General features: G+C 41.0%; 1 protein-coding gene across 2 annotated transcripts in view; it reads left to right on the top strand.

The window, feature by feature from the left end:
• The window catches only part of LANCL1 (LanC like glutathione S-transferase 1), a 49,451-nt gene extending 23,535 nt beyond the window's left edge, over window positions 1-25,916 (top strand). For both annotated transcript variants that reach the window (XM_061383804.1, XM_061383805.1), the window contains exons 5-10: window positions 10,614-10,749; window positions 11,161-11,307; window positions 14,391-14,573; window positions 21,575-21,751; window positions 22,205-22,277; window positions 22,872-25,916. In XM_061383804.1, the coding sequence (XP_061239788.1) occupies window positions 10,614-10,749; window positions 11,161-11,307; window positions 14,391-14,573; window positions 21,575-21,751; window positions 22,205-22,277; window positions 22,872-22,948 (793 nt within the window). In that variant the 3' untranslated portion in view covers window positions 22,949-25,916. The remainder of the gene's footprint in view (window positions 1-10,613; window positions 10,750-11,160; window positions 11,308-14,390; window positions 14,574-21,574; window positions 21,752-22,204; window positions 22,278-22,871) is intronic.
• The last annotated feature ends 589 nt before the right edge of the window (window positions 25,917-26,505 follow it).

Genomic DNA, 26,505 nt, shown 5'->3' with positions numbered 1-26,505 from the left:
CTATAAACAAAGCTATGAAAAACATCCATATTCAAGTTTTTGTGTGGACGTATATTTCCAGCTCTTTGCGGTGAAATACCAAGGATCATAATTGCTGGATTGTGCAGCAAAGGTCCATCTAGTCAAGGCTATGGTTCTTCCAGTGGTCATGTATGGATGTGAGAGTTGGACTGTGAAGAAGGCTGAGCGCCGAAGAATTGATGGTTTTGAACTGTGGTGTTGGAGAAGACTCTTGAGAGTCCCTTGGACTGCAAGGAGATCCAACCAGCCCATTCTGAAGGAGATCAACCCTGGGATTTCTTTGGAAGGCATGATGCTAATGCTGAAACTCCAGTACTTTGGCCACCTCATGCGAAGAGTTGACTCATTGGAAAAGACTCTGATGCTGGGAGGGATTGGGGGCAGGAGGAGAAGGGGACGACATAGGATGAGATGGCTGGATGGCATCACTGACTCGATGGACATGAGTCTGGGTGAACTCTGGGAGTTGGTGATGGACAGGGAGGCCTGGCGTGCTGCAATTCATGGGGTCGCAAAGAGTCGGAGTGACTGAACTGAACTGATGATAAGACTATGTTTCGTTTTGGAAAAAACTGTCTTCCAGAGGGCTGTACCATTTTGCATTCCCACCATCTTTGTCAGCATTTGGTGTTGTCAGTGTTCCAAATTTTGGCCATTTAAATAGATGTGTATTGGTATCTCATTGTCTTAATTTGCATTTCTGTGATGACATATGTTGAGGGGCATCTTTTCATATACTTACATGCCATTTTTTTTAATAATTTTAAATTGGAGGCTAATTACTTTACAGTATTGAAGTGGTTTTTGCCAAACACTGACATGAATCAGCCATGGGTATATATGTGTCCCCCATCCTGAAGCCCCTTCCCACGTCCCTCCCCATCTCATCCCTCAGGGTCATCCCAGTGCACCATTTGTATATCTTCTTTGGTAAAGGTTTAGCCCATTTTTCAAGTGGATCCAAGATTTTAATGAGTGATCATCTCCAAATTGACCATGGGTTTTGATTCCCACTCTTCATTCCTATAAATTATTGTTAGAATAGCATTAGTATTTCTGGTTTTATTTGCTGAGGATCCCTCTGCTTTAGAGGTTTGCAAGAAAGTCTCATTCAATAAATCATTCTTAAGTTTCATAAAAATAAATTGTAGTAGCCTTGAAAACTCAGCAGTGGCTATAGGACTGGAAAAGGTCAGTTTTCATTCCAATCCCAAAAAAAAGCAATGCCAAATAATGCTCAAACTACCACACGATTGCACTCATCTCACATGCTAGCAAAGTAATGCTCAAAATTCTCCAACCCAGGCTTCAACACTATGTGAACCATGAACTTCCAGATGTTCAAGCTGGATTTAGAAAAGGCAGAGGAACGAGAGATCAAATTTGCCAATGTCTGCTGGATCATCGAAAAAGCAAGAGAGTTGCAGAAGAACATCTGCTTTATTGACTATGCCAAAGCCTTTGACTGTGTGGATCACAACAAACTGTGGAAAATTCTTAAACAGATGGAAATACCAGAGCACCCGACCTGCCTCCTGAGAAATCTGTACGCAGGTCAAGAAGCAGCAGTTAGAACTGGACATAGAACAACAGACTGGTTCCAAATCAGGAAAGGAGTACGTCAAGGCTGTATATTGTCAGCCTGCTTATTTAACTTATATGCAGAGTACATCATGAGAAATGCTGGGTTGGAAGAAGCACAAGCTGGAATCAGATTGCCAGGAGAAATATCAATAACCTCAGATATGCAGATGACACCACCCTTATGGCAGACAGCAAAGAAGAGCTAAAGAGCCTCTTGATGAAAGTGAAAGAGGAGAGTGAAAAAGTTGGCTTAAAGCTCAGCATTCAGAAAACTAAGATCATGGCATCTGGTCCCATCACTTCATGGGAAGTAGATGGGGAAACAATGGAAACAGTGACAGACTTTATTTTGGGGGGCTCCAGAATCACTGAAAACAGTGACTGCAGCCATGAAATTAAAAGACGCCTGCTCCTTGGAAGAAAAGTTATGACCAACCTAGACAGCATATTCAAAAGCAGAGACATTACTTTGCCAACAAAGGTACATCTAGTCAAAGCTATGGTTTTTCCTGTGGTCATGTATGGATGTGAGAGTTGGACTATAAAGAAAGCTGAGCGCTGAAGAATTAATGCTTTTGAACTGTGGTGTTGGAAAAGACTCTTGAGAGTCCCTTGGACTGCAAGGCGATCCAACCAGTCCATCCTAAAGGAAGTCAGTCCTGAATACTCATTGGAAGGACTGATGCTGAAGCTGAAGCCCCAATACTTCGGCCACCTGATGCGAAGAACTGACTCATTAGAAAAGACCCTGATGCTGGCAAAGATTGAAGGCAGGAGGAAAAAGGGACAACAGAGGTTGAGATGGTTGGATGGCATCACCGACTCAATGGACATGAGTTTGAGTAACCTCCAGGAGTTGGTGATGGACAGGGAGGCCTGGTATGCTGCAGTCCATGGGGTCACAAAGAGTCGGAAACGACTAAGCAACTGAACTGAAATTCTACATATAATGTCAACCTATCTCAAAATATGTACAGCCAAACAGTAATAGTTTCATAAGTGACGAATGTTATGAGGCATTAAATGAAAACAAGATTTGTGTATTCAGATGCAGTGTGGAAATACTAATTAAAGTTACATGCATTTACTGGCTGCTGAGAGTCTTTAGTAGCTTTTAAACACAGGGGAAACTCAGGTGACTGTAGGGAGCAGAATTTGCCACAGTTGTCTCTTAGGCCACCTTAGGACATCTTAGGGTCTATTGTTCTAAGAAACACTCTTTGGGGAATAATACCATTTATTAATATTGGCTTATTATAAAACACTTAGAATAAAATTTCTTTTTTCTTGATACTTTGGTATTAAAAGTGTTATTTATATCATTTTTTGTTTTATGACATTTCAGCAATATTTTATTTATAGACTTAAGGTTAAAAATATAGAATGCAGGCGTATGATAGGAAATTACCTCTTTTGGGCCTCAGGTTTGATTTTTTAGATTCCTGAAGTTCATCGCAGACCAAAAAGAAACAGAATTATTTATAAATTACTTTCACATCTCCTCCCTTTTAAGAGAAAAGTTTCAAAGTCTTTTCAGTTTAACTTCAGGAAATCCAAAATTACTTGATGACATGACATCAGTTATATAATAAACCTGCTCACTTGTTTATTAAACTTGGAGGCTTCCTTGGTAGCTCAGTCAGTAAAGAATCTGCCTGCAGTGCAGGACACCTGCGTTCGACTCCTGATCAGGAAGATCCCCTGGAGGTGGAAATGGCACCCACTCCAGCATTCTTGCCTGGTAAATCCTATGGATAGAGGAGCCTGGTGGGCTCCAGTCCATGGGGTCTCAAGAGTTGGACACAACCTGGTGACTAAACCACCACCACTTACTTGTTTTACTTTGTGCCTAACCTTCTTCCTCTCATCACACAGTCCTTTTGTGTCCAGAGACATTCATATTCTCCATGTGCCATCCATGTACTCCACTGCCAGCATGTATTTCAGCTTACCATTCCTATATTTTCTTAATATAGCAGTCTTCCAGAACCATGGTTTGAGTTTTAGAAACCAAAGGGACTTTGGGATTAATCCTTAGACGAATTGAAATCTAAAGAAATCAGTGTTTCCTTAAGGTAGAGCTTCTTAGCTTTGGGATCTTGAGAAACTTAGGGCTTCCGGGGATATATAGAAAACTCCTAAATTATATACTGTACTTTTCTTGGAGGGGTCTGTGACTCCCCAAAAGGAATGTGTGTACACGTGTGTGTGCTTGTTCAAAACTGCCCGGCAGTTGGCTGAGGCAGGTGGAGAGGAAGATAGCAAATAGTGCTGGTTCTTCCACTGCTTGATTTATACTGTCTTCTCCCTCCCTTCTACACAGAGATAGTTGGTGCTACTACACGAATAAAGAGCGTTGCCTGTTTTGTGCCCAGTTAAGTGACTTACCCTCACACACAGCATGCTTTCAAGCTAGTACTTAGAGTGACAAAGAACTTTGGATTTCTGGTCAGAAGATGTATACCCTTTCTCTTTTGTAGTGATGAATAAGAAAAGGACTTCTTTTTTAAAAGTTACAAACCTTTTGATGATAAAAGGCAAAAACTCTTCCCAGTAACACTCTGGGGAAATACTGCTAGTAGTGGAACAGAATTATCCTGTTTTTATGTCTTTATTCTTGCTTCAGTGACATTTCAATGATTTGTCTCTTCTAAAGATCAGTTGCTATTAATATCCACATAGCAAAACAAATACAGGGAGCTGCAATGATGTGTTTCTGGGTTTGAGAGTTTCTGAAAACACATAAAATAACCATTACGATCGATAAATGCTATCATTTCTTCATTTTGTCTTAATAATATAGCATCTAAAGCATGATGTTAAAAGTCCTAATTTTAGTGATTGTTTTAGTCTCTTTCTGACTTTGTTTTTAATTGTTATTGAAGTATAGCGTGTGTTAGTCACTCAATTGTGTCCGACTCTTTGCGACCCCATGGACTGCAGCCCACCAGGCTCCTCTGTCCATGGAATTTTCCAGACGAGGATATTGGCGTGGGTAGCCATTCCCTTCTCCAGAGGATCTTCCCGACCCAGGGATCAATCCTGGGTCTCCAGCATTGCAGGCAGATTCTTACTGTCTGAGCCTCCAGGGAAGCACTTATTGACGTATACTTGATTTTATATACACATGGGCTTCCCAGGTGGCTCAGTGGTAAAGAATCTGCCTGCTAAGCAGGAGACACAGGTTCAGTCTCTGGATCAGAAAGATCCCCTAGAGAAAGAAATGGCAATCCACTCCAGTATTCTTACCTGGGAAATCCCATGGACAGAGGAACCTGGTGGGCTACAGTCTGTGGGGTTACAAAAGAGTCAGACACGACTTAATGATTAAATATATATATATATATATACCCACACACACACACATACATACATATATATATGTATGTATGTATATGAGTTCCCTGTGCTACATAGTATATCCTTGTTGATTGTCTATTTTATCTATAGTAGTGTTTATATTTTAACCCCAAACTCCTAATTAATTCCTCCCTGACCCTTTCCCCTTTGGTAACCATATGTTTGTTAACTGTGTTTGTGAGACTGTTTCTGTTTTGTAAATAAATTCGTTGATATCATTTTTTAGATTCCACATATAAGGGATACCATATAATGTTTGTCTTTCTCTGCCCAACTTCATTTAGTATGGTAATCTCTAGGTCCGCCCATGTTGCTGCAGATGGCATCATTTCATCCTTTTTATGACTGAGTGATATTCCATTGTATATATGTACTACATCTTCTTTATCCATTCATCTATGCCTGGACTCTGAGGTGGCTTCCATGTCTTGGTTATTGTAAATAGTGCTCTATGAACACTGTGTTCAGTTCAGCTCAGTTCAGTCGCTCAGTCGTGTCCAACTCTTTGCGACCCCATGAATCACAGCACACCAGGCCTCCCTGTCCATCACCAACTCCCGGAATTCACTCAGACTCAGGTCCATTGAGTCGGTGATGCCATCCAGCCATCTCATCCTCTGTCGTCCCCTTCTCCTCCTGCCTCCAACCCCTCCCAGCATCAGAGTCTTTTCCATTGAGTCAACTCTTCGCATGAGGTGGCCAAAGTACTGGAGTTTCAGCTTTAGCATCATTCCTTCCAAAGAACACCCAGGACTGATCTCCTTTAGAATGGACTGGTTGGATCTCCTTGCAGTTCAAGGGACTCTCAAGAGTCTTCTCCAACACCACAGTTCAAAAGCATCAATTCTTCGGCGCTCAGCTTTCTTCACAGTTAAATAAATGCAACTAGTGAGTTTTATGGAGAAGGAAATGGCAACCCACTCCAGTGTTCCTGCCTAGAGAATCCAGGGACGGGGGAGCCTAGTGGGCTGCCGTCTATGGGGTCGCACAGAGTCAGACACAACTGAAGTGACTCAGCAGCAGCAGCAGCAGCAGTGAGTTTTAATTAATTCAAATCCATAAAAAAATGAGGTACTTCCTTCTTAAGTACTTCCTTCTTAAGTACTCATTATAATGAGATGCACTGAACAGTACTTTCATTTTCAAGTATTTGAAAATAAGTACTTTCGGTCTCCTTTGAACAACCAAATGTTTGGTTGCAAAATAATTGGTGTGCTAATTATATATCGCCACCTAGTGGTTCCTTGTGGAAGCTACCGGGCTTTCCTGGTGGCTCAAACAATAAAGAATCTGCTGGCAATGTGGGAGATTTGGGTTGGATCCCTGGGTTGCGAAGGTCCCCTGGAGAAGGGCATGGCAAGCCACTCCAGTATTCTTGCCTGGAGAATCCCCATGGACAGAGGAGCCTGGTGGGCTACAGTCCATGGGGTCACAAAGAGTCGGACACGACTGAGAGACCAAGCACATACCTAGTGTGATACAGGTCATGACAATGGCAAGTAAAAGAATGGTATTTTCTAATTCAGTGGTTCAAACACATTTTATTTAGATGAGAACATCATTGGAATTATTGCAATATGTAGTAATTGTTTTTAGTAACTTCCATAGAGCAGTGTTTATTTAAAAAATTGCTAGTGATTTCACTCTTTGAATAGTTCTTTCAATAATACCCTTTACAAAAATCAAAAGTGCTTTTCTATCTCTAAATTCTATATAGTTTGATGCATTTATATTAATACTTTATAATAAATTCTTATGAAAACTCTGGGATGTTTATTCTGTTTACTGCAACAGTTGAGTTTGTATCTAGTTAACAGATTTTATTTATTAAGTTCTCAACATTACTGAGCTTCCAGTTCTGGAGTGAGAAAAAAAATAAAATTTTTCTTAATAAATGTTTTTAAATTATTTAAAATTATTAGCGATTTGTGGGGATGAGGGAGAGTATTAAAGTAGAAAAAAACCACCCTGTGGTTATAGATCAGATAACCCTGTTGGCATTGGAGAGGGAAAAAATCAAGCAAGGTATTACGAGAAAATTGAAAGCAACCTCTGACCACTGTGTCCCTATTACTGATAGCCATTATTCCACTGAGAGTTTAATGCCTGTGTTTGTAATAGAAAAGAAATGCATGAGCCAGCATTTGCATGTTTAACCAATTTGATTGAGATGACTCCATTTGTTGAGGTATAAATATGGAAACTCTAACTTTGTCAGTAACTGCAACCAGCCAAGCTCTTGCAAACCTCTCTTTCCTATAGGGGAGTAGGTCACCTTAAGGATGCTTGCCTAACTTTTTCTCAGTTATTGTTTCATAACTGTCAGCCCTTCTTACTCACTAAAGTCATCTCATTCCTCTGGATGCGCCACAGTTCGCTTTTCCACCTCACCTACTGATGGACAGCTTGGTTGATTCTGAGTTTTGGTAATTGTGAATAAAACTGCTGTAAACAGCAACAAAAAAACCAATTCATTCTGCTTATTAAAGTGTGTCTTCTTCATTTTTAATCCTAAGAGTTCCCCTCCCACCACAGTCTTGTGGAGGTGGTTGGGGAGGGTTCAGGAGAGGAGAGTTGTTTTCTCTTCACAAGTACCTTCCTTTCAGAGCTAGGACTCTATCTACTGATGTATAGCCTGGTGGTAGCAATTGTTAGATTCTTGTTTTACTGTTTGTCTTTGTTGTTTGTAGATACTGGTGGCCTCCAGAAATCAGAGGTAGGGGGCTGTGCACCCTCTCAGCTATGACCTTCATTTTACCACTGAGTAAATGAAGGCACAAGCAGTTAAGCAAACTCTACCAAATGTACAAACATTTATTAGGAAGAAGACTCACACACAGTTAGTCCTCTGCCCTGTTCTGTGGCTCAGATAAAGCCACATCCTCCTCTGATCCTTCTTGGATCTTACTCATCAAACAGTGGCTGGAGCCTGTACCATCTCCCAAACATCCCACCCATCTTCACCACTCACTCCACCAATATTTCCTAACGTTCTTTTCTGCCCATGTTATCAAATCCTCTGGTGTAAATTTTGATAAAGTTATTTGAAGTGCCAGGTATCTCTGAATGTTGATTCCTTACTAGAATACTTCAGTTCACTCACTCGTGTCCAACTCTTTGTGACCCCATGGACTGCAGCACTCCAGGCTTTCCTGTCCATCATCAACTCCCAGAGCTTACTCAAACTCATGTCCATTGAGTCAGTGATGCCATCCAACCATCTCATGCTCTGTCATCCCCGTCTCCTCCCATCAGCGTCTTTTCCAGTGAGTCAGCTCTTTGCATCAGGTGGCCAAAATATTGGAGCTTCAGCTTCAGCATCAGTCCTTCCGATGAATATTCAGGACTGATTTCCTTTAGGATGGACTGGTTTGATCTCCTTGCAGTCCAAGGGACTCTCAAGTCTTCTCCCACACCACAGTTCAAACGCATCAAATTTTTTGGCACTCAGCTTTCTTTATAAAATACTTGAGATATAACCAATCACTCTAGGGGTATGATTTTTTTGTTACTTCAAATGCTTATTAAACATTTTTAGTATGTAGACTAAAGTTAGATAATATATATGCAGGCATTATTTATACTTCACTGCTTTAAAAATAAATGTTTAAATTGGAAGCCATCATTCATTTTATAGTTGAGAAATTTAAAGTATAGAGATTAAATAGCATCTTTAGTATCATAAGCTACCTGATGACAAGATCATTTTTTTTTGGTAAGACTGATGTCCTCTCATTACTCCTCTTTTCCAGAAGTCCCCTGACTCTCTCCCTCCATGCTTTTTTGGTATACTAAAATCATTTTGTCAAGTTTCATCAAAACCTAAATCATTTTAATAATAAAAATGATCTCACATTGAATTTGTAGGATAATTTAGGGATAATTGAGATGTGCTGTCAAAATTTCATGTGATGAAAAATGTAAAATAGCATGGACATTTTCCCTCACTGTCATATTTCCTGCCCCTCACCAAAAGAGAAAAAGAAAAAAAAAGTTCATTGTCAGAGTTCAGACAACAAGTATAGCCGCTTCTCTTAGCTCTTATCCCTCTGTGAACTCCACCTGCTTTCTGGTTCCCTGGAGCTTCCTTTTTTGATTCTCCAGAAAGAAATGAGGCTTTGGTTACCCTACTCAGCCACACACTTCCCACGATTGTGTCTGTATCTGGAGGTTCAAGTGATGGGAGGCTGGAAAGAGAAGTGAGGCAAAGGGCCTCCTGCGCCCTCAACACTCCTGGGACTACAGCCTCTCCAGGATATGTGGACAGGTCCCTCTCTCAGAGTTGTGGCCCCTGTGGGCTCCAGTTGCCTTCACTTCTGCTGCCAGCATGAGATTGCTTGTGGCCTGGGGAGTGAACAGAAAAATGAAGTGTTTTACCACTCTCTGCTATTAAGAGTTCCCTTTCCTCTTCTTTTCTGAGACAGAACTGAAGGGCTTCTTCCAGGACTCTTTCAGCCCACTGATGCACACTTCCAGGCTTCAAGCAGCACTGAGTTCAGGCCAGGGAAACATCAGAGGGGAAAATGTGGTAAACTCACCACTGGTTTGGCAGTACTTCAAGCTCTGGTCATCCGCATTCTGCTGGCTACTCTTTATTTTTCAGGGTTTTCAAAGAGCTTCACTCATTCTCTGTAGGTTCTGGACCTACATGTGCTGTGAGAGGCAGGATGGTATAGGCTTAGTCCATCTCGCCTAGGACCAGAACCAAAAATAACTTTTTTGGGGGGGAAGCTGAACTGAGTCTATCAATAGGGAACTAATAAGTTATAATCATTCAATGGAATACTATGCACCTATGATAAAGAAGATTACTCTGTGTGTGCTGATCAGGAATGATTGTCAAGATGAATTGTTAAGTAGAGTCATGAAACATTTGGGGAAATATGTTTATAAATAAGTTTATGTATTCTTATCTGTGCATAAAATAATTCTTGGACTATACAAGAAATTGGTAACCAGGGTTATTTCTGAAAGGAAGGACCAGATGCTGGGAGACCGAGGAAGCAGGGAGCCTGACTGATCCCCTTGTGCTGTTTGTATGTGTAACTGATAGTGGTGGGTCAGGCTGCTGTACAAACACTTCAGCCAGGCCACATGACACATTTCAGAAGTAAACCAGGAAAGTGCAGCAGGCATTGCATTTTATGGAAACAGATGGCCCTTTGAGTGTTGACTTTTGTCATTTCTTCAGACTGAATGTTATAATAGCCAGTAGTTCTTGGCTTCTCGGATATCAATTGCTGGTCTCCAGGTATACTGCCATGAGGGGCTAGGGAAACTGTAGGTGGTCCCAGCCATAATCATGTGTCCTTCATTCTTTGAATTTCTTGTTTGTCAGTGAACTGAAGAAAAGAAATGTAGTTGATGGTTAATCACTGACCCCTGATTACCCCTTTATGGTCTGGCCCAGCTTACTTAATATTTAGAGTATACTATTGTAAGTTATATGTAAATATATTTAAGTATTATATTTTATGTAAATATATTTAAATATTATATTTTATATATTATAATAATCCCACATATGTGTGTATATATATAACTCTCTGTATATATTTGTATGTGTGTGTTTTAATTGTACCATTTTTAAGTAACTATCTCTATTCAATCCCTTTCACATTGTCTTAGGCATGTATTTTTATTCCCAGGCTAATTCACTTAAATAAGATTGATCCCCATGCTCCAAGTGAGATGCTCTATGGACGAATGGGCTATATCAGTGCTCTCCTGTTTGTTAATAAGAACTTTGGAGAGGAAAAGATTCCTCAGAGCCATATTCAGCAGGTACAACGTTTTGTGCTTTCTGGCGTCTTTTTACGACCCCACTTCCTGTCTGCCTAAACTGTTGGTTTCCCTGTTGGCACATCCCAGGTAGCTGGCCAGGAAGGTGTATCTTGACCTCTGAAGGTCAGGCATGATCCCAGCACCACCAGCTTCACATGGGGTGCTGTGGGACACTGAAGGGAGTGACTCAGAGTAAGAAGTCCAGCTGCTCCATTTGCGAGTTCAGGGGCCATTCAGAGGAAGATAAGGGCCAGAATAATCCCGTGTGCTTCTCTGAGTACAGAGTCAAACTGTGCCCATTCATGGCCATAAGGTGATGTCTAACTTGTCATGTTCCCCAGTACCTGTTAGCAAAAATCCCTTGTCTCCATTCTAATTCTTTCCTTATTCTGGTTGGGTTTCTCTCTGTAGATTTGTGAAACTGTCTTAACTTCTGGAGAAGATCTAGCTAGAAAGAGAAGGTTCACAGGAAAGACTCCACTGATGTATGAATGGTACCAAGAATATTACGTGGGGGCTGCTCATGGCCTGGCAGGAATTTATTACTACCTGATGCAGGTAAGAGGTGGTAACGATGAAACTAGAATGTGGTTCCTATGGTACTGTCTAGGGTGAGAAGACAGGTGCTCCAGCTCAGTTTTTTCATTCTGTCAACTGCTTCATCACTCTTCTGGTAATTACCTGGCCTAGATAAACAAGAGTAGTGCCTGCCAAGGGCTTCCCTGGTGACTCAGTGGTAAAGAACCTGCCTGCCAATGCAGGAGATACAGGTTCGATCCCTGGGTCAGGAAGATCCCCTGGAGAAGGAAATCACAACCCACTGTAGTTTCTTGCCTGGGAAATCCCATGGACAGAGGAGCCTGGCAGGCTACAGTCCATGGGGTTGCAAAGAGTCAGACACAATGCAATGACTTAATAACAACAGCACTTGCCAAAGTGTATTTGAAGTGTATTAGCGTAAAAGGCGCTGTGCTTTGAGATGATGTTTGATTTGTAGGTGACCATACTTGCCCACCTCATGCCACTTGTGCAGAGTAAGTGTTTTGACCTATTCTTCTATATGAAGTGCCCTCTGCTCTGCTCTGCTCTTTCAGCAGATGCCTTGAATTAATACTGCTCCTCATTATAACGTACAACCCATTGAAAGAAGTTGCAGGAGTAAGAAAAAAATCAGTAGAAAACAAGGAAGGATCTGCTGCCTAAAGCGCAGTTAGACAGCAAAACTGAGGAGCCTTTTCAGTGGATTTTGTGTAATTTACCTGAAAAATAGCTGAATATGCCATGTTCCGGGATTTCCCTGGTAGCTCAACTGCTAAAGAATCTTCCTGCAATGCAGGAGATCCCAGTTCAATTCCTGGGTCGGGAAGATCCCCTGGAGAAGGGATAGGCTACCCGCTCTAGTATTTTGGGGCTTCCCTGGTGGCTCAGATGGTAAAGAATCTGCCTGCAATGTGGGAGACCTGGGTTGGATCCCTGGTTTGGGAAGATCCGCTGGAGGAGGGCATGGCAACCCACTCCAATATTCTTGCCTGGAGAATCCCCATGGACAGAGGAGCCTGGCAGGCAGTAGTCCAAAGGGTTGTAAAGAATTGTACATGACTGAGCGACTAAGCCATGTTCAACAGTTCTTTGGTGCTAATACTGTTGGGAGACATCAGCCAAAGCCAGATAGACCGAGGGCAAATAGAGTATTACAGCAAGCATAACCTGGAAGGGGAGGTCAGAAGAGGGCTCCTCATGAGAGCATCATTTCCAGGGGCTTGTCTAGCTCTGCTGAAGGAGATATCGGCACTTGTGCTTAAGAATAAGAATTCATGGCAAAAGAATACTGATTTTTAATGATGGTAAAGGTGCCCCCCCCTCAATTTCCCAAACTACAGTGTAACATAACGAAAAATGTTTCGTTAATACATTCAACAAGAGAGCTTGGATATAAATGCCCATAGCTGGTTGAGCAGCTGTAATAATGCCAAATCAACCTCACACCTGTCATTTCCCTATAACTAAACAAGAACAGCAGAGCTGAAAAATAAAACCTTGTTATTGCTTTTGAATGCATAACCATACTTGGAGTGTTACTGGCAGTAAGAGACCAGCAGTGACGTTTATTCTGCACTTCTCAAATCAGAGTTATATAATTAGGGGTTTTGACATTTTAAGCTTAAATTCTTTTTTCTGGCACACTTCCCTCACTGACTCTCTATTTCCGGAAGTAAATACAGATTCTTCAAAGTTTTCAGGAAAGAAGAACAACTTCGATGTGCCAAGGTGAGTTAGAGTCATACGTGTCAGTGACGATGGCTTCATGACCTTTCTTCGAAGCAGATCATCAGGAGGTGTCTTACCCTCGGCTTCCATGCATTTGGTTATAATAAGAAATCTGGAAACCCAAGTATTGCATTTTCCATTTGTACATTATTATCTATTTGAAATGATTTAATTTTTAATCCTCAAAGTCCATTCTGATAGGTGCATAAGTATCAACATGAAATGTAGTTTTTAGGCCATTTTGAGAACTTCTGCAAGTTTAAGGAGAATCCAGCCATTCAGCTCTCACACTTTAAACTGCGCTTGAACAATGTTCTTTGCATAAAGTGGAATCTGAGTGTGTCTGCAGAACTTAGTGCATGTTCAGTGTCCATGAAAGCCTATGGTCGGTATCGTCTCATGCCCTGCCACAACTGCTTCCTGCCTGACTTCACAGCACTGCCTCCCTCCCACCCCAAATGCCCGGCCCCTGCCTGGCAAAGACAGCACTGCATTTGTTGTTTAAAAGAAGTATGAGGTACACTGAATTAGGACCAGGACCAAAACTAAAAATTATATCAAAAGTATAGGCTCATATGCCATATGACACCAAATCCTGTAATTCTGTTCATTATTGTATCTAAATAAGCCTTCATAAGTATCAGTTCCAAATCTTTTGCAGAAAGACTTAATCTAGAGTCACACCAATTGGGGATTTAGATCCTAGGTCTCCCAACTTGTTAGCATCTTCTGTTTGAAATATCACCCACCATTACTCTAAATGGGCTTCACTGGTGGCTCAGTCAGTGAAGAATCTGCCTGTAATGCAGGAGACCCAGGTTCAGTACCTGGGTCGGGAATATTCCCTGCAGAAAGAAATGACAACCCACTCCAGTATTCTTGCCTGGGAAATCCCATGGACAGAGGGGCCTGATGGGCTACAGTCCATGGGGTCTCGAAGAGTTGGACATGATTTAGCAACTAAACACTGCTACTACTTTAGATGAAAGTTGTACCTGATGTATCTAATGCACCTCTTTGTGGTCCTTAAACTGTGCTTAAGGTACTAAGACCTTAGGAAACTTCTCTTAGCTCACATTCTTAAGCATTGGCTTTGGACATTTTTATATGTATCTAGATAAAAATAAATATTGAAAATAATATGTATATAAGGTTCCAGATGTAAACTGATAGCCTAATTTTGGTTTGTGCCAGTAGGTGAAAAAATGGGCTGGAATCCAAAACCATTTAATGACTTCCAATTCATTTTGGTCATCTTTTCCTCTCTTTTTAAACCCATCCCTGACAGGACTGAGTGACTAACTCTTTGACTTGGAGCGTTAAAAAGGACTGTTTGTTTCAGCAAAACTAATAATTCTCATTTTTGTTTCTAGCCCAGCCTTCAAGTGAGCCATGCGAAGCTACATAATTTGGTCAAGCCCAGTGTAGACTACGTCTGCCAACTGAAATTCCCTTCAGGCAATTACCCTCCTTGCGTGGACGACAGTCGTGATCTGCTGATCCACTGGTGCCACGGTGCTCCCGGGGTAATCTACATGCTCACTCAGGCCTACAAGGTAATACGAGCTTTCTCATGTTTAGAGATAAGTTAGCAAACAGAGTATAAAATTCTATCACCTTAATTAGTTTCCTGTATAATTCTTCAAGGATACATAGACAAACCATTTGTTGGACCTAACCTCATTTGGCTATATGAGTTATAATTCATTCTCACAGTATCCTTTTATACCATAGCACACATTATTTCACAGAACAGGGAACCACTTCACTTGACGGGTAGAGTAGCCAAGATCTATAGTGTTAGTGGCAAAGACAAGATAAATATCCCAGGAGCTCAATTAAAAATAGAAAGGATTCTCCCTGGACATTGATGGTGGCAATATAAAATGGTACAGCTACTATAAAAAGCAGTTTGACAGTTCATCAAAAAATGAAACACAGGATTAAACATATGCTCAAGCAATTCCACTCCTTGGTATATACCCAGAAGAAGTGAAAATGAGGTTTCAAACAGATATATGTACACCAATGTTCCCTAGCAGCATTGTTCACAGTAGCCAAAAAGTGGAAACAATCCAAGTGTCCATCAGCAGATAAATGGTTGGGCAAAATACGGTGTCTATATGCAACAGAATATGATTTATCCCTAAAAAAGAATTAACTTCTGATCCATACTACAACATGCATGAACGTTGAAAACATGATGCCAAGTGAAACACGCCAGAAACAAAAGGGCAGATCCAGTATAACTCCACTTACTTGCTGTGATGGGTAATGTGAGATATATAAAATAGACATATTCATAGTGAGAGAGTAGCGTAAAAGTTACCAAAGGCTAGGAGGCTGAGAATGATTACTTCATGGGTACAGAGTTTCTGTTTGGGATGTGGAAAAGGTTTTAGAAATAGATAATGGGGATGGTTGTATTAATACAACATCAGTTCAGTTCAGTCGGTTAGTCATGTCCAACTGCAAACCCATGGATTGCAGCACGCCCATAACCAACTCCTGGAGCCTACTCAGACTCATGTCCATCGTGTCAGTGATGCCATCCAACCATCTAATCCTCTGTCATCCCCTTCTCCTCCTGCCTTCAGTCTTTCCCAGCATCAGGGTCTTTTCCAGTGAGTTGGTTCTTGACATCATGGGGCCAAAGTATTAGAGTTTCTGCTTCAGCATCAGTCCTTCCAATGAATATTCAGGACTGATTTCCTTTAGGATGGACTGGTTGGATCTCCTTGCAGTCCAAGGGACTCTCAAGAGTCTTCTCCAACACCACACTTCAAAAGCATCAATTCTTCCGCGCTCAGCTTTCTTTATAGTCCAACTCTCACATCCATGCATGACTAATGGAAAAACCATAGCTTTGACTAGACGGACCTTTGTTGGTAAAGTAATGTCTCTGCTTTCTAATATGCTGTCTAGGTTGGTCATAACTTTTCTTCCAAGGAGCAGGCATCTTTTAATTTCATGGCTGCAGTCATCACCTGCAGTGATTTTGGAGCCCCCCAAAATAAAGTCTCTTGGTGTTTCCATTGCTTCCCCATCTATTTGCCATGAAGTAATGGGACCATCACTTCGTGAACTAAGATGCCATGATCTTAGTTTTCTGAATGTTGAGTTTTAAACCAACGTTTTCGCTCTCCTCTTTGACTTTAATCAAGGCGCTCTTTAGTTCTTCACTTTCTGCCCTAAGGGTGGTGTCATCTGCATATCTGAGGTTATTGATATTTCTCCCAGCAATCTTGATTCCAGCTTGGGCTTCATCCAGCCCAGCATTTCACATGATGTACTCTGCATAGAAGTTAAATAAGCAGAGTAACAGTATACAGCCTTGATGTACTCCTTTCCCGATATGGAACCAGTCTGTTGTTCCCAGTCTGTTGCTCCATGTCCAGTTCTAACTGTTGCTTCTTGACTTGCATACAGATTTCTCAGGAAGCAGGTCTGGTAGTCTAGTATTCCCATCTCTTTAAGAATTTTCCAGCTTGTTGTGATCCATACAGTCAAAGACTTTGGCATAGTCAGTAAAACAAAAGTAGATGTTTTTCTGGAACTCTCTTGCTTTTTCGATGATCCAACAGATGTTGGCAATTTAATCTCTGGTTCCTATGCCTTTTCTAATACCAGCATGAACATCTGGAAGTTCACTGTTCACATTACTGTTGAAGCTTGGCTTGGAGAATTTTGAGCATTACTTTGCTAGCATGTGAGATGAGTGCATTTGTGCGGTAGTTTGAACATTCTTTGGCATTGCCTTTCTTTGGGATCAGGAGACTCAATATGCAAAATTTGCTGGCATACTGAGTGCAGCACTTTCACAGCATCATCTTTTAGGATTTGAAATCGCTCAGCTGGAATGCTGTCATTTCCACTAGCTTTGTTCATAGTGATGCTTCCTAAGGCCCACTTGACTTCGCATTCCAGGATGTCTGGCTCTAGGTGAGTGATCACACCATCGTGATTATCTGGGTCATGAAGATCTTTTTTGTATAGTTCTTCTGTGTATTCTTGCCACCTCTTCTTAATATCTTCTGCTTCTGTTAGGTCCGTACCATTTCTGTCCTTTATTGTGCTCAACTTTGCATGAAATGTTCCCTTGGTATCTCTAATTTTCTTGAAGAGATCTCTAGTCTTTCCCATGCTATTGTTTTCCTCTGTTTCTTTGCATTGATCACCGAGGAAGGCTTTCTTATCTCTCCTTGCTATTCTTTAGAACTCTGCATTCAAATGGGTATATCTTTCCTTTTCTCCTTTGCCTTTAGCTTCTCTTCTTTTCTCAGCTATTTGTAATGCCTCCTCAGACAGCCATTTTGCCTTTTTGCATTTCTTTTTCTTAGGGATGGTCTTGATCACTGCATCTGGTACAATGTCACAAACCTCTGTCCATAGTTCTTCAGGCACTCTGTCTATCAGTTCTAATCCCTTGAATCTATTTGTCACTTTCACTGTATAATCGTAAGGGATTTGATTTAGGTCATACCTGAATGGTCTAGTGGTTTTCCCTACTTTGTTCAATTTCAGTCTGAATTTGGCAAATAGGTGTTCATTATCTGAGCCACAGTCAGCTCCCAGTCTTGTTTTTGCTGACTGTATAGAGCTTCTCCATCTTTGGCTACAAAGAATACAATCAATCTGATTTCAGTGTGGACCATCTGGTGATGTCCATGTGTAGAGTCTTCTCTTGTATTGTTGGAAGAGGGTGTTTGCTATGACCAGTGTGTTCCCTTGCCAAAACTCTGTTAGCCTTTGACCTGTTTATTTGTATTCCACAGCCAAATTTGCCTGTTATTCCAGGTAGTTCTTGACTTCCAACTGTTGCATTCCAGACCCTATAACAAAGAGGACATTTTTTTTGGTGTTAGTTCTAGAAGGTCTAATAGGTATTCATAGAACCATTCAGCTTCAGCTTCTTCAGCATTATTGGTCAGGGCCTAGACTTGGATTACTGTTATATTGCATGGTTTGCCTTGGAAACGAACAGAGATCATTCTCTCGTTTTTGAGATTACAAACAAGTACTGCATTCTGGACTCTTTTAGCTAACTGTGATGGCTACTCCATTTCTTCTAAGGGATTCTTGCCCGCTGTAGTAGATATAATGGTCATCTGAGTTAAATCACCCATTCCAGTTCATTTTAGTTCATTGATTCCTAAAATGTCAATGTTCACTCTTGCCATCTCCTGTTTGACCACTTCCAATTTGCCTTGATTCATAGACGTAACATTCAAGGTTCCTATGCAATATTGCTCTTTACAGCATTGGACCTTGCTTCCATCACCCTTCACATCCACAACTGGGTGTTGTGTTTGTTTTGGCTCCATTTCTTCATTGTTTTTGGAGTTATTTCTCCATTCTTCTCTAGTAGCATATCGGGCATCTACCGCCCTGGGGAGTTCATCTATCACTGTCCTGTCTTTTTGCCTTTTCATACTATTCATGGGGTTCTCAGGGCAAGAATACTGAAGTGGTTTGCATTCCCTTCTTCAGTGGACCACACTTTGTCAGAACTCTCCACCATGACCCGTCCATCTTGGGTGGCCCTACAGGCTGGCTCATAGTTTCATTGAGCTAGACCAAGCTGTGGTCCATGTGATCAGATTGGTTAGTTTACTCTGATTGTGCTTTTCATTCTGTCTGTCCTCTGATGGATAAGGATAAGAGGCTTATGGAAGCTTCCTGATGGAGAGACTGGCTGTGGGGGAAACTGGGTCTTGTCCTGATGTGTGGGGCCATGTTCAGTAAATCTTTAATCTGGTTTTTGTTGGTGGGCTGGGCTGTGTTCCCTCTCTGTTGCTTGACCTGAAGCCAAACTATGGTGGAGGTTTTGAAGATAATGGTGACCTCCTTCAAAAGGTCCGAAGCAGTCACTGCTGCACTCAGTGCCCCCAACCTTGCCACAGGCCACCACCGACCCACACCTCTGCCAGAGACTCCTGGACACTCATGGGCATATCTGGGTCAGTTTCTTACAGGGTCACTGCTCCTTTCTCCTGGGTCCTGGTGTGCACAAGATTTTATTTGTGCCCTCCAAGAATCTCTTTCCGCAATCCTGTGTAAGTTCTGGTAGTTCTTTGGTGGGGTTACTGGTAACCTCCTCCTAGAGTTCTGCCATATCCAGGTCTGCTGCACCCAGAGCCCCTGTCCCTGCAGCAGGCCACATACCTCCTCAGGAGACACTCAGACACAGTTCTGGCTCAGTCTCTGTGGGTTGGGCCTGCGTTTTGTGCCCTTTTCCAGATCTGGGCAGCTCAGATGACCAGGTTCTTGGTGAGTGCGCTGTCCAAGGTGGGCCATGCGTCTTAATCACCTCCCCGGTCCTGGCCTCTTGGTTTCCCAGGTGTGCCACAAGAACTCCATCTCAGATGTGCTGTATGTCTCCTCTGTAGACCTGATCTCAGGCTGTGACCCACCTGGCAGGTGTCAGCCATCCAGAATTTCAGGAAGATTAGGTTAGCAGCTGGGAGCCTGCTCACAGTTTGGTGGAAGATGCCATCTCTGTGGCTGAGGTTGCAGCAGGCCCTTGCCTCTGGCTCAAGCCTGCCTCTCTGCCTCTGGGCGGGGAGGGGCCAGTGTGCAGGGGGCTAGCTGTACTTTGGTATTCCCTCAATCCTTTGTTCTGTGAGCAGGCCAGACTGTGCATTAGGGGTTAGGTTAGGTTGGGCTTCCCTGGTGGCTCAGATGTTAAAGCGTCTGCCTGCAATGTGAGAGACCTGGGTTCGACCCTGGGTTGGGAAGATCCCCTGGAGAAGGAAATGGCAACCCACTCCAGTATTCTGGCCTGGAGAATCCCATGGACGGAGGAGCCTGGTGGGCTACAGTCCAGGAGGATCCTGGTGGGCTGCAGTCCACGAGGTCGCAAACAGTCCGACACAGCTGAGCGACTTCACTTTCACTTCCACTTGGAGCCTTTCATGGGCTAGTTCTTTTCCGCAGTTGCAGTTAGGCATGTTTTCTGTGATTTGTTTGTTTTTTTCTTTTCTCCCGGTTATGTTGCTTTCTGAGATTCCAAAACTCCCCATGGACCCACCTGTGAGAGCATTTCCTACTGTATGGAAACTTCTCCCTCATGACTCCTTCCCCAGGACAGGTCTCCATCCCTAGCTCTTTTGTCTCTCCTTTTGTCTTTTATATTTTGTCCTACCTCCTTTCCAAGAGAATGGGCTGCCTTTCTGCCTGTTGTCCTCCGCCAGTGTTCAGAAGTTGTTTTGTGCAAGTTGCTCAGCATTCACACAATCTTTTGATGAATTTGTGGGGGAGAAAGTGGTCTGCCCGTCCTATTCTTAAACCATCTTGAAACAACACAGGGGATGTAATTAATGCCATTGAACTGTCCACTTTATAAAATGGTAACTTTCATACATATATTTCACCATAATTTTTAAAATGCAAGTATCACTTCTGAAAAAGTATTTTATGACAGAGCCATAATCAAAGAAACAAAGGTTTTTATTTGAGGGGGGAAAAAAATGGAAGTACACCAAGATATTGATGTTCATTGGTACGTGTTCTACAAATGACAGTTTTATAGACTCTAAATAGTCTCTGGCATCTTATGGTCTGAATAAGCCCTCAGATTTTGCCTTCAGAAAGTCAAATATAATACAAAAATTTTTTTAAACTGTCTTGCTCTACTTTTATACTGTAATGAGATATTAAAAATATCTACTCAGAAAATATTTCTCAGGAATTCCCTGGCAGTCCAGTGGTTGGGACTGTGTCCTATTGCAGAGGATATGGGTTCAGTCCCTGGTTGGGAAACTAAGATCCCACAAGCTACATGGCATGGGAAAAAAATACACACACAAACACACACACATATTTTTCACATCTTTAATCAAGAGTTAGGAGGTCACAAAGATTGTAAAGATGTATCTCTATTTTTCTGACAAAGTATAGTGTTTTATAATCAATTTTATAAACAGTTTCTTCTTCAGGGTATAAAGAAACTTTCTAATAGTGAAGAGCATCATTGTTACAGAGAAAATAGTGTTTATCCTTTGCAAAGTGACTAAGGATAATAGCAAGTTGCAAGTAAATAAGGCTACTTCGCCAGTAACATTCAGTTATACAAACACCATGGCTCCATGGTAAAGAATCCACCTGCCAATGCAGGAGAAATGGGTTTGATCCCTGGGTTGGGAAGATCCCCTGGAAAAGGAAATGGCAACCCACTCCAGCATTCTTATGTGGGAAATCCCATGGACAGAGGATCCTGGTGGGCTGCAGTCCATGGGGTCACAGAGAGTCTGAAAAGACTTAGCAACTAAAAAACAGCAACAACACAAACACACATGCATATAAAACTTAGATCATATGGACGAGATCATGTCCAGTTATGTATTTAAAAACAAAAAAAATGCTAATAAATTATTGTAATTTTTCCCCACCAATATAACATATCTCTGTGTCTCTGAATTCTTTACCCTTTCTTACTAAGCCACCTCCCTTTCTCTTCCTCCCTTTTCCCATTTCCTTTTGTCTCCTATCAGGAAGGAAGGTCAATAGAAGTGTCTTTTATATCCCTTATACTAAACTCTGTCCCTTGACTCTGCAGGTGTTCAAAGAAGAACGGTATCTCAATGATGCCTATCAGTGTGCGGACGTGATCTGGCAGTACGGCTTGCTGAAGAAGGGGTATGGGCTGTGCCACGGCACTGCAGGGAATGCCTACGCCTTCCTGTCGCTGTACAGCCTCACGCAGGATGCGAAGTACCTGTACAGGGCCTGTAAGGTAGGATTCAGGACCGCCAAACACAGCACACCTTTGCAGAAATGGCTCTGGTTAATCTGATTTAATTCATTTATTTTTTTAAACCATAAGTCTATAGAACAGACACAGTTTAAGAAAAACCATTCAATTGAATTAGGTGTTTGTTTTTGTTTTTTTTAAAAGATATAATTCTACTCAACAGCATTGGTGGGGGATGTTGTTTTGCTGGAAGCTGTAAGGTGGTTTTGTTCCTTTCTTCTTTGATAGCCCTGGAGACGTGACTCAGAAGCTCATTAAATTCCTCCCATGCTTTGTAGTTTCTTTTTAGACCATCCATTTCTCTGGATTAAACCCTTTCCCTGCCTTGAGAATAGTTTTTGACTTTTCAGAGTAAATCTTAGAGACAACCTCTGTCAACTTTTAGGAGTCTCTAGAAGAAGTCATTTCAATAATTTAACTTGGTCTCGTTTTTAGTTTGCTGAATGGTGCTTAGATTATGGAGAACACGGATGCCGGACACCAGACACCCCCTTCTCCCTCTTTGAAGGTATTTTCCACACATTACTTATTTGACTTATAATATCAGCATCCACTTCTCTCCTTAGTAATATGTTGCATTTTATCAAGTTAATTTTATAGTTATTTCTTAAACTACTTCTTTATTTCCTAATATGATAGCTCAGTATTAAAAATCCATTAGCACCCAGACCACTGTGGATCCAATAGTAGTAATTATGATGACTGCTGTTTATGGAGCCAGGCACATGCTAGGCGTTTTGTAGATGTCATCATAAATCATCTCATCAGAAATATGTATTATTATCCTCATGTCATAGATGAGATCTCTGAGGCTCAAACAGGGAAGTCAGGCCATGAAGAAGGAGCTCACATATGGTAGATGGTAGGGCCGTGCCTTAAACCAGTCTGGCTCCACTCCCCCTCCTGTCTCCTACCTGCATAAAGAGGCTGGGCACCTTACTAGTGTTCCCCTCTAATGAGCTGTAACATATAAAAACAGACACCTGCTTCATTCAAATCGTATAAATTACATTGTCATGTTGTTTATGATGCAAAATGAAGCCACTCTATAAAAAATATCATCTTTTGGTGTAATAACTTCTGACTCTTTCTTTTCCTTCAGGAATGGCTGGAACAATATATTTCTTGGCTGACCTCCTAGTGCCCACAAAAGCCAGGTTCCCCGCATTTGAACTGTAAAAGGAAAGCTCCCCCTCTGCGCCTCACTGCATGAACCTCTCTTATCAAACCTTGGCTAAAGCAACAATAGAGTCAGGCTCTGTATGTAATTTAGTTGACTGTTTTTTCAGAATATGTCTTTAGTTCAGTTCCTTTTTGTTATTGACTTTTATTTTAAAGTATCCAAGGAAATCTTAAGTAACTTCAGTTTCTTCTAAAGGGAAGGTAGGTGATATGTATAGTATTTTGAGGGCATATTTGTATATATTTCAGAACTTAGGGGCAATTGTATTCTTACTTAAGCTTATGAATATAATCATCTGTTACTGTTCTAAAAATATTTAAAAGAAACTAAATGTAGATAAAGACATGCTTCTTGTTTGATAGTGCCCTCCACCTCTTCTCTTTAGTATTTTAATAACAGTTTTATGACTTTGCTTTTCTCTAAGTGGTTGATTATGAAAGGGGACAAAATTTGGAAAAGTTGTCAACTGGGCTAGGGACCTAAGCACCATTTTTCAAATTCACAATCTTTACCTAAACATACTTTCAAATTTGCCCCTTTTAGGGAGCATTCAGGCTCTATAATCCAACGCCTTTATCAAAAACTTCTAAAATGGGATGGTCGTTATATGAAAATTATGATTTGATGGTTATTTCAAGATAAACTAACAAAAAGGTTGTTTTTTCCAGATAAGCTAATATGTTTTGGAATTACTTAATATAAATGTGTTCCTTCTTTGGAATTATTAAGATCAGGAAATGAGATTTCTATGTGTGAATATATTATGACCCAGGATTTGAGTCCACCCTTTCTGACTGACCTTCTAAACTTTAACTTGTGTTCTACTTATCTTGCAAAGACTATGCTTTGTAAAGTGTTGCCTGCTTGATACAAGCCATCAGATATTTTCCTTCCTATCTATCTAGATGTTGGTCTTTTCACTAAATAGTAGAGCATTCTACTTGTTTAAAGAGGGAAGACAGGATGCTATATGGCAGAATCGCTAAGCTTTTGATAGAAATGCTGTTTATTGAGACAGTATTACCCAGTGATCGTTCTTAGAACAAATAGCTTTTGTCTCTTTGCATACTCTAGGCTTTAACACTCATCAGTTTCTGAGCCCTCAGGATCGGTTATTTATATGGTAGGTGAAGAATTCCTGGTGCTTTAAATTCCATACCAATGTTTTGACTTATCAGCTCCCATTCCTCCTCCTTCCATTGCTGATTTTCCCAGGCTTGTTTCGTCTTTTCTGTGTATATCCACTGATTTTGAAACATTTCGCCACTTTAAAAAACAGGGTCTAAGAATTTTAAATGTGCCTATTTCACAGCTCTCTGGGTCACAAAAATATGCTATTTTTAACTGGAACTTTGAACCAAATTCCCACTGAGTGTATGTTGATTCCTGCGAGTAGAAATCCCCTATTATTTTCCATGTAGCACCAAAATAGCTAATTTTGTTGGAAACTGCCTGACCCTTTAAAGGCTAATGACAGTGGGATCTAAGACACAGTCCACTGGCTCAGTTCCCAGGATTAGCTTACTCTGTGACTTGTGTTAGTCAGGACAACCTTGTGCTTCTCAGATTTTGAAGTGCTGCTGGTAAGCTATGTGCCAGCTTTGCCTTTCTCTTGAGCGTGAGCATTTCAGATCAAAGGGGTCAGTATTCACCGTAAAGCTAATTTGCCTTTGGCTGGGTGTCCAACTTGAAAGAACAGAGCCCGTATGGTTTAGTTACATGTCTTACTATACGCTACCTGCACTTTCAGCTTCTGTATTTACTAACCAAGGGAGAAAGAACAAAAAACACTCTCTACTAACCAGAGGACAGTGATCACAGTGCTTCACCAAACATCTTAATTAGTTTAACTCCAGGAAGACATCAAGGCAGGGAGTAGAACGTTTTGAGTAAGATTCTTATGTGTATTTCGATTGCAGTTTAGCTACTGTCATCCATTAGCAAATTTATCAATATTGACATTAAGTTTCAGTTATTAAACAGGCAAGATTTTATACTTGTGCCATTGTTTGTTTTATTTATGTTTATGAGCGCAGAAAGTTTGATAGGATTTTAAACTCAGGCAAAGGGTATAAAACTCAGACTAATAACCTAACAGCATGGAAGAAACTGAAATTTTATACTAGTTTTCTTAGTTTTGAAAGGAAGAGGCATCATTTCAGTTCTGTTTCTGTTATATCATTTTTCCCTCAGATATTTTTCTCCTTGTTAAAAAAGCAAAACAAAATGAAAAACTTCTCAAAATTGCTTTCCAGAAAACTCAGTAGTATCTTTTATCTCTATGTAAAAACTAGGTAGTAAAACCTTAAAACTGTGTCAGGCAGTATTCATTTATCCTCTCGTGTGTTTCTGTGAGTGTCACATCAATTATTTACATCAATCCTATTGATCTGTGGTCCCATCAAGAAGTCAGTCTTTAATCCTTAGAGTCATTTGACTCCCTTTTCATCTTTGATGTCAGTTCCAATTACTTGGCATCAAAAGCCTTCACGGTAGGTAGAGTTTTAGGTAAAAGTGGCTATTTTCTCTCTTTTATTACAGCGTCCCTGTATAACTTAATTGAGAGATATGCTTTGCTCTTATGTCCTCGAGTTAATTTGTGTCTGATTTTATAATGCCTTGCCTTCTCTTGACTGAGTTTGAAGTACACGATGAGAAGAGTGAACATTTATTCATCTACTCTTTCAGCCACTTGAACTCATCTGTAGTCCTCCTTTATTCATGCCGAGTTCTGTCTCCAGTGCTGCCCACCCTAAATAGGTCAGAGCACCCCACTTCTGTGTTGTTAAGCTGTAGAAGAACTGCTTCTCTCCAACAGGTACAAAACAAAGCATTTGGGATATTCAGGAATCCTACGCCAATGTTACATTGCCGTTTATTGGAAAGGGCTGGAATTGTATGTATTTCTATGTTCTATAAAGGATTTATCGTACTGCTTCTCAATAAAATTTTATTACGACCATACATTGTCATCTGCTTCTTGTTTACTTTGGTTTAAACTTAAGAAATATTTTCTTTCAGTGGTAAATGATGGCTTTTTCTTTATACTCATTCCCTAGGACTTGCTGCTGACTTTTTCTTCATTGTTGAGTCAAACAAGATTTGAAGTACTTTATGAATATAAAGAGGAAAACATTTTAAAATCTGATCATTAATAGAATTAAGAAGAATCTACTAGGCTTCAAGCAGGGCAGTATATTAACGATCCCATACGTATGAGAATCCACCCTGTGGTTAATAAAAGTCTCATTCTAGAAATTGATTTCCCTGCTGACCAGTTCTGAAGGGCACTTTGAATGGAGGGGGAGATTAAATGAGGCATAATTATAAAATGTGTGTACAGAGGTTGGAAAGGAGTTCTGGTCAGTCACCTGGCATGACTGTACTACTTCCTTTCATGACTCAGCCATTTAGTGTCACTTAGCACACCAGAATTTGCCAAATTATAAAATACTTTTTTCCAACCCCAAGTTACATTTTGTTCCCTGTACCTCTGATTAAAATGCCCTTCATTCCCCTTGTCTATCATTTGAATGACTTATATTACTAAGGC

This window comes from Bos javanicus, chromosome 2, assembly GCF_032452875.1.
Source record: "Bos javanicus breed banteng chromosome 2, ARS-OSU_banteng_1.0, whole genome shotgun sequence".
Lineage (NCBI taxonomy): Eukaryota > Metazoa > Chordata > Mammalia > Artiodactyla > Bovidae > Bos > Bos javanicus.
This window is presented reverse-complemented; position numbering and strand designations above follow the sequence as displayed.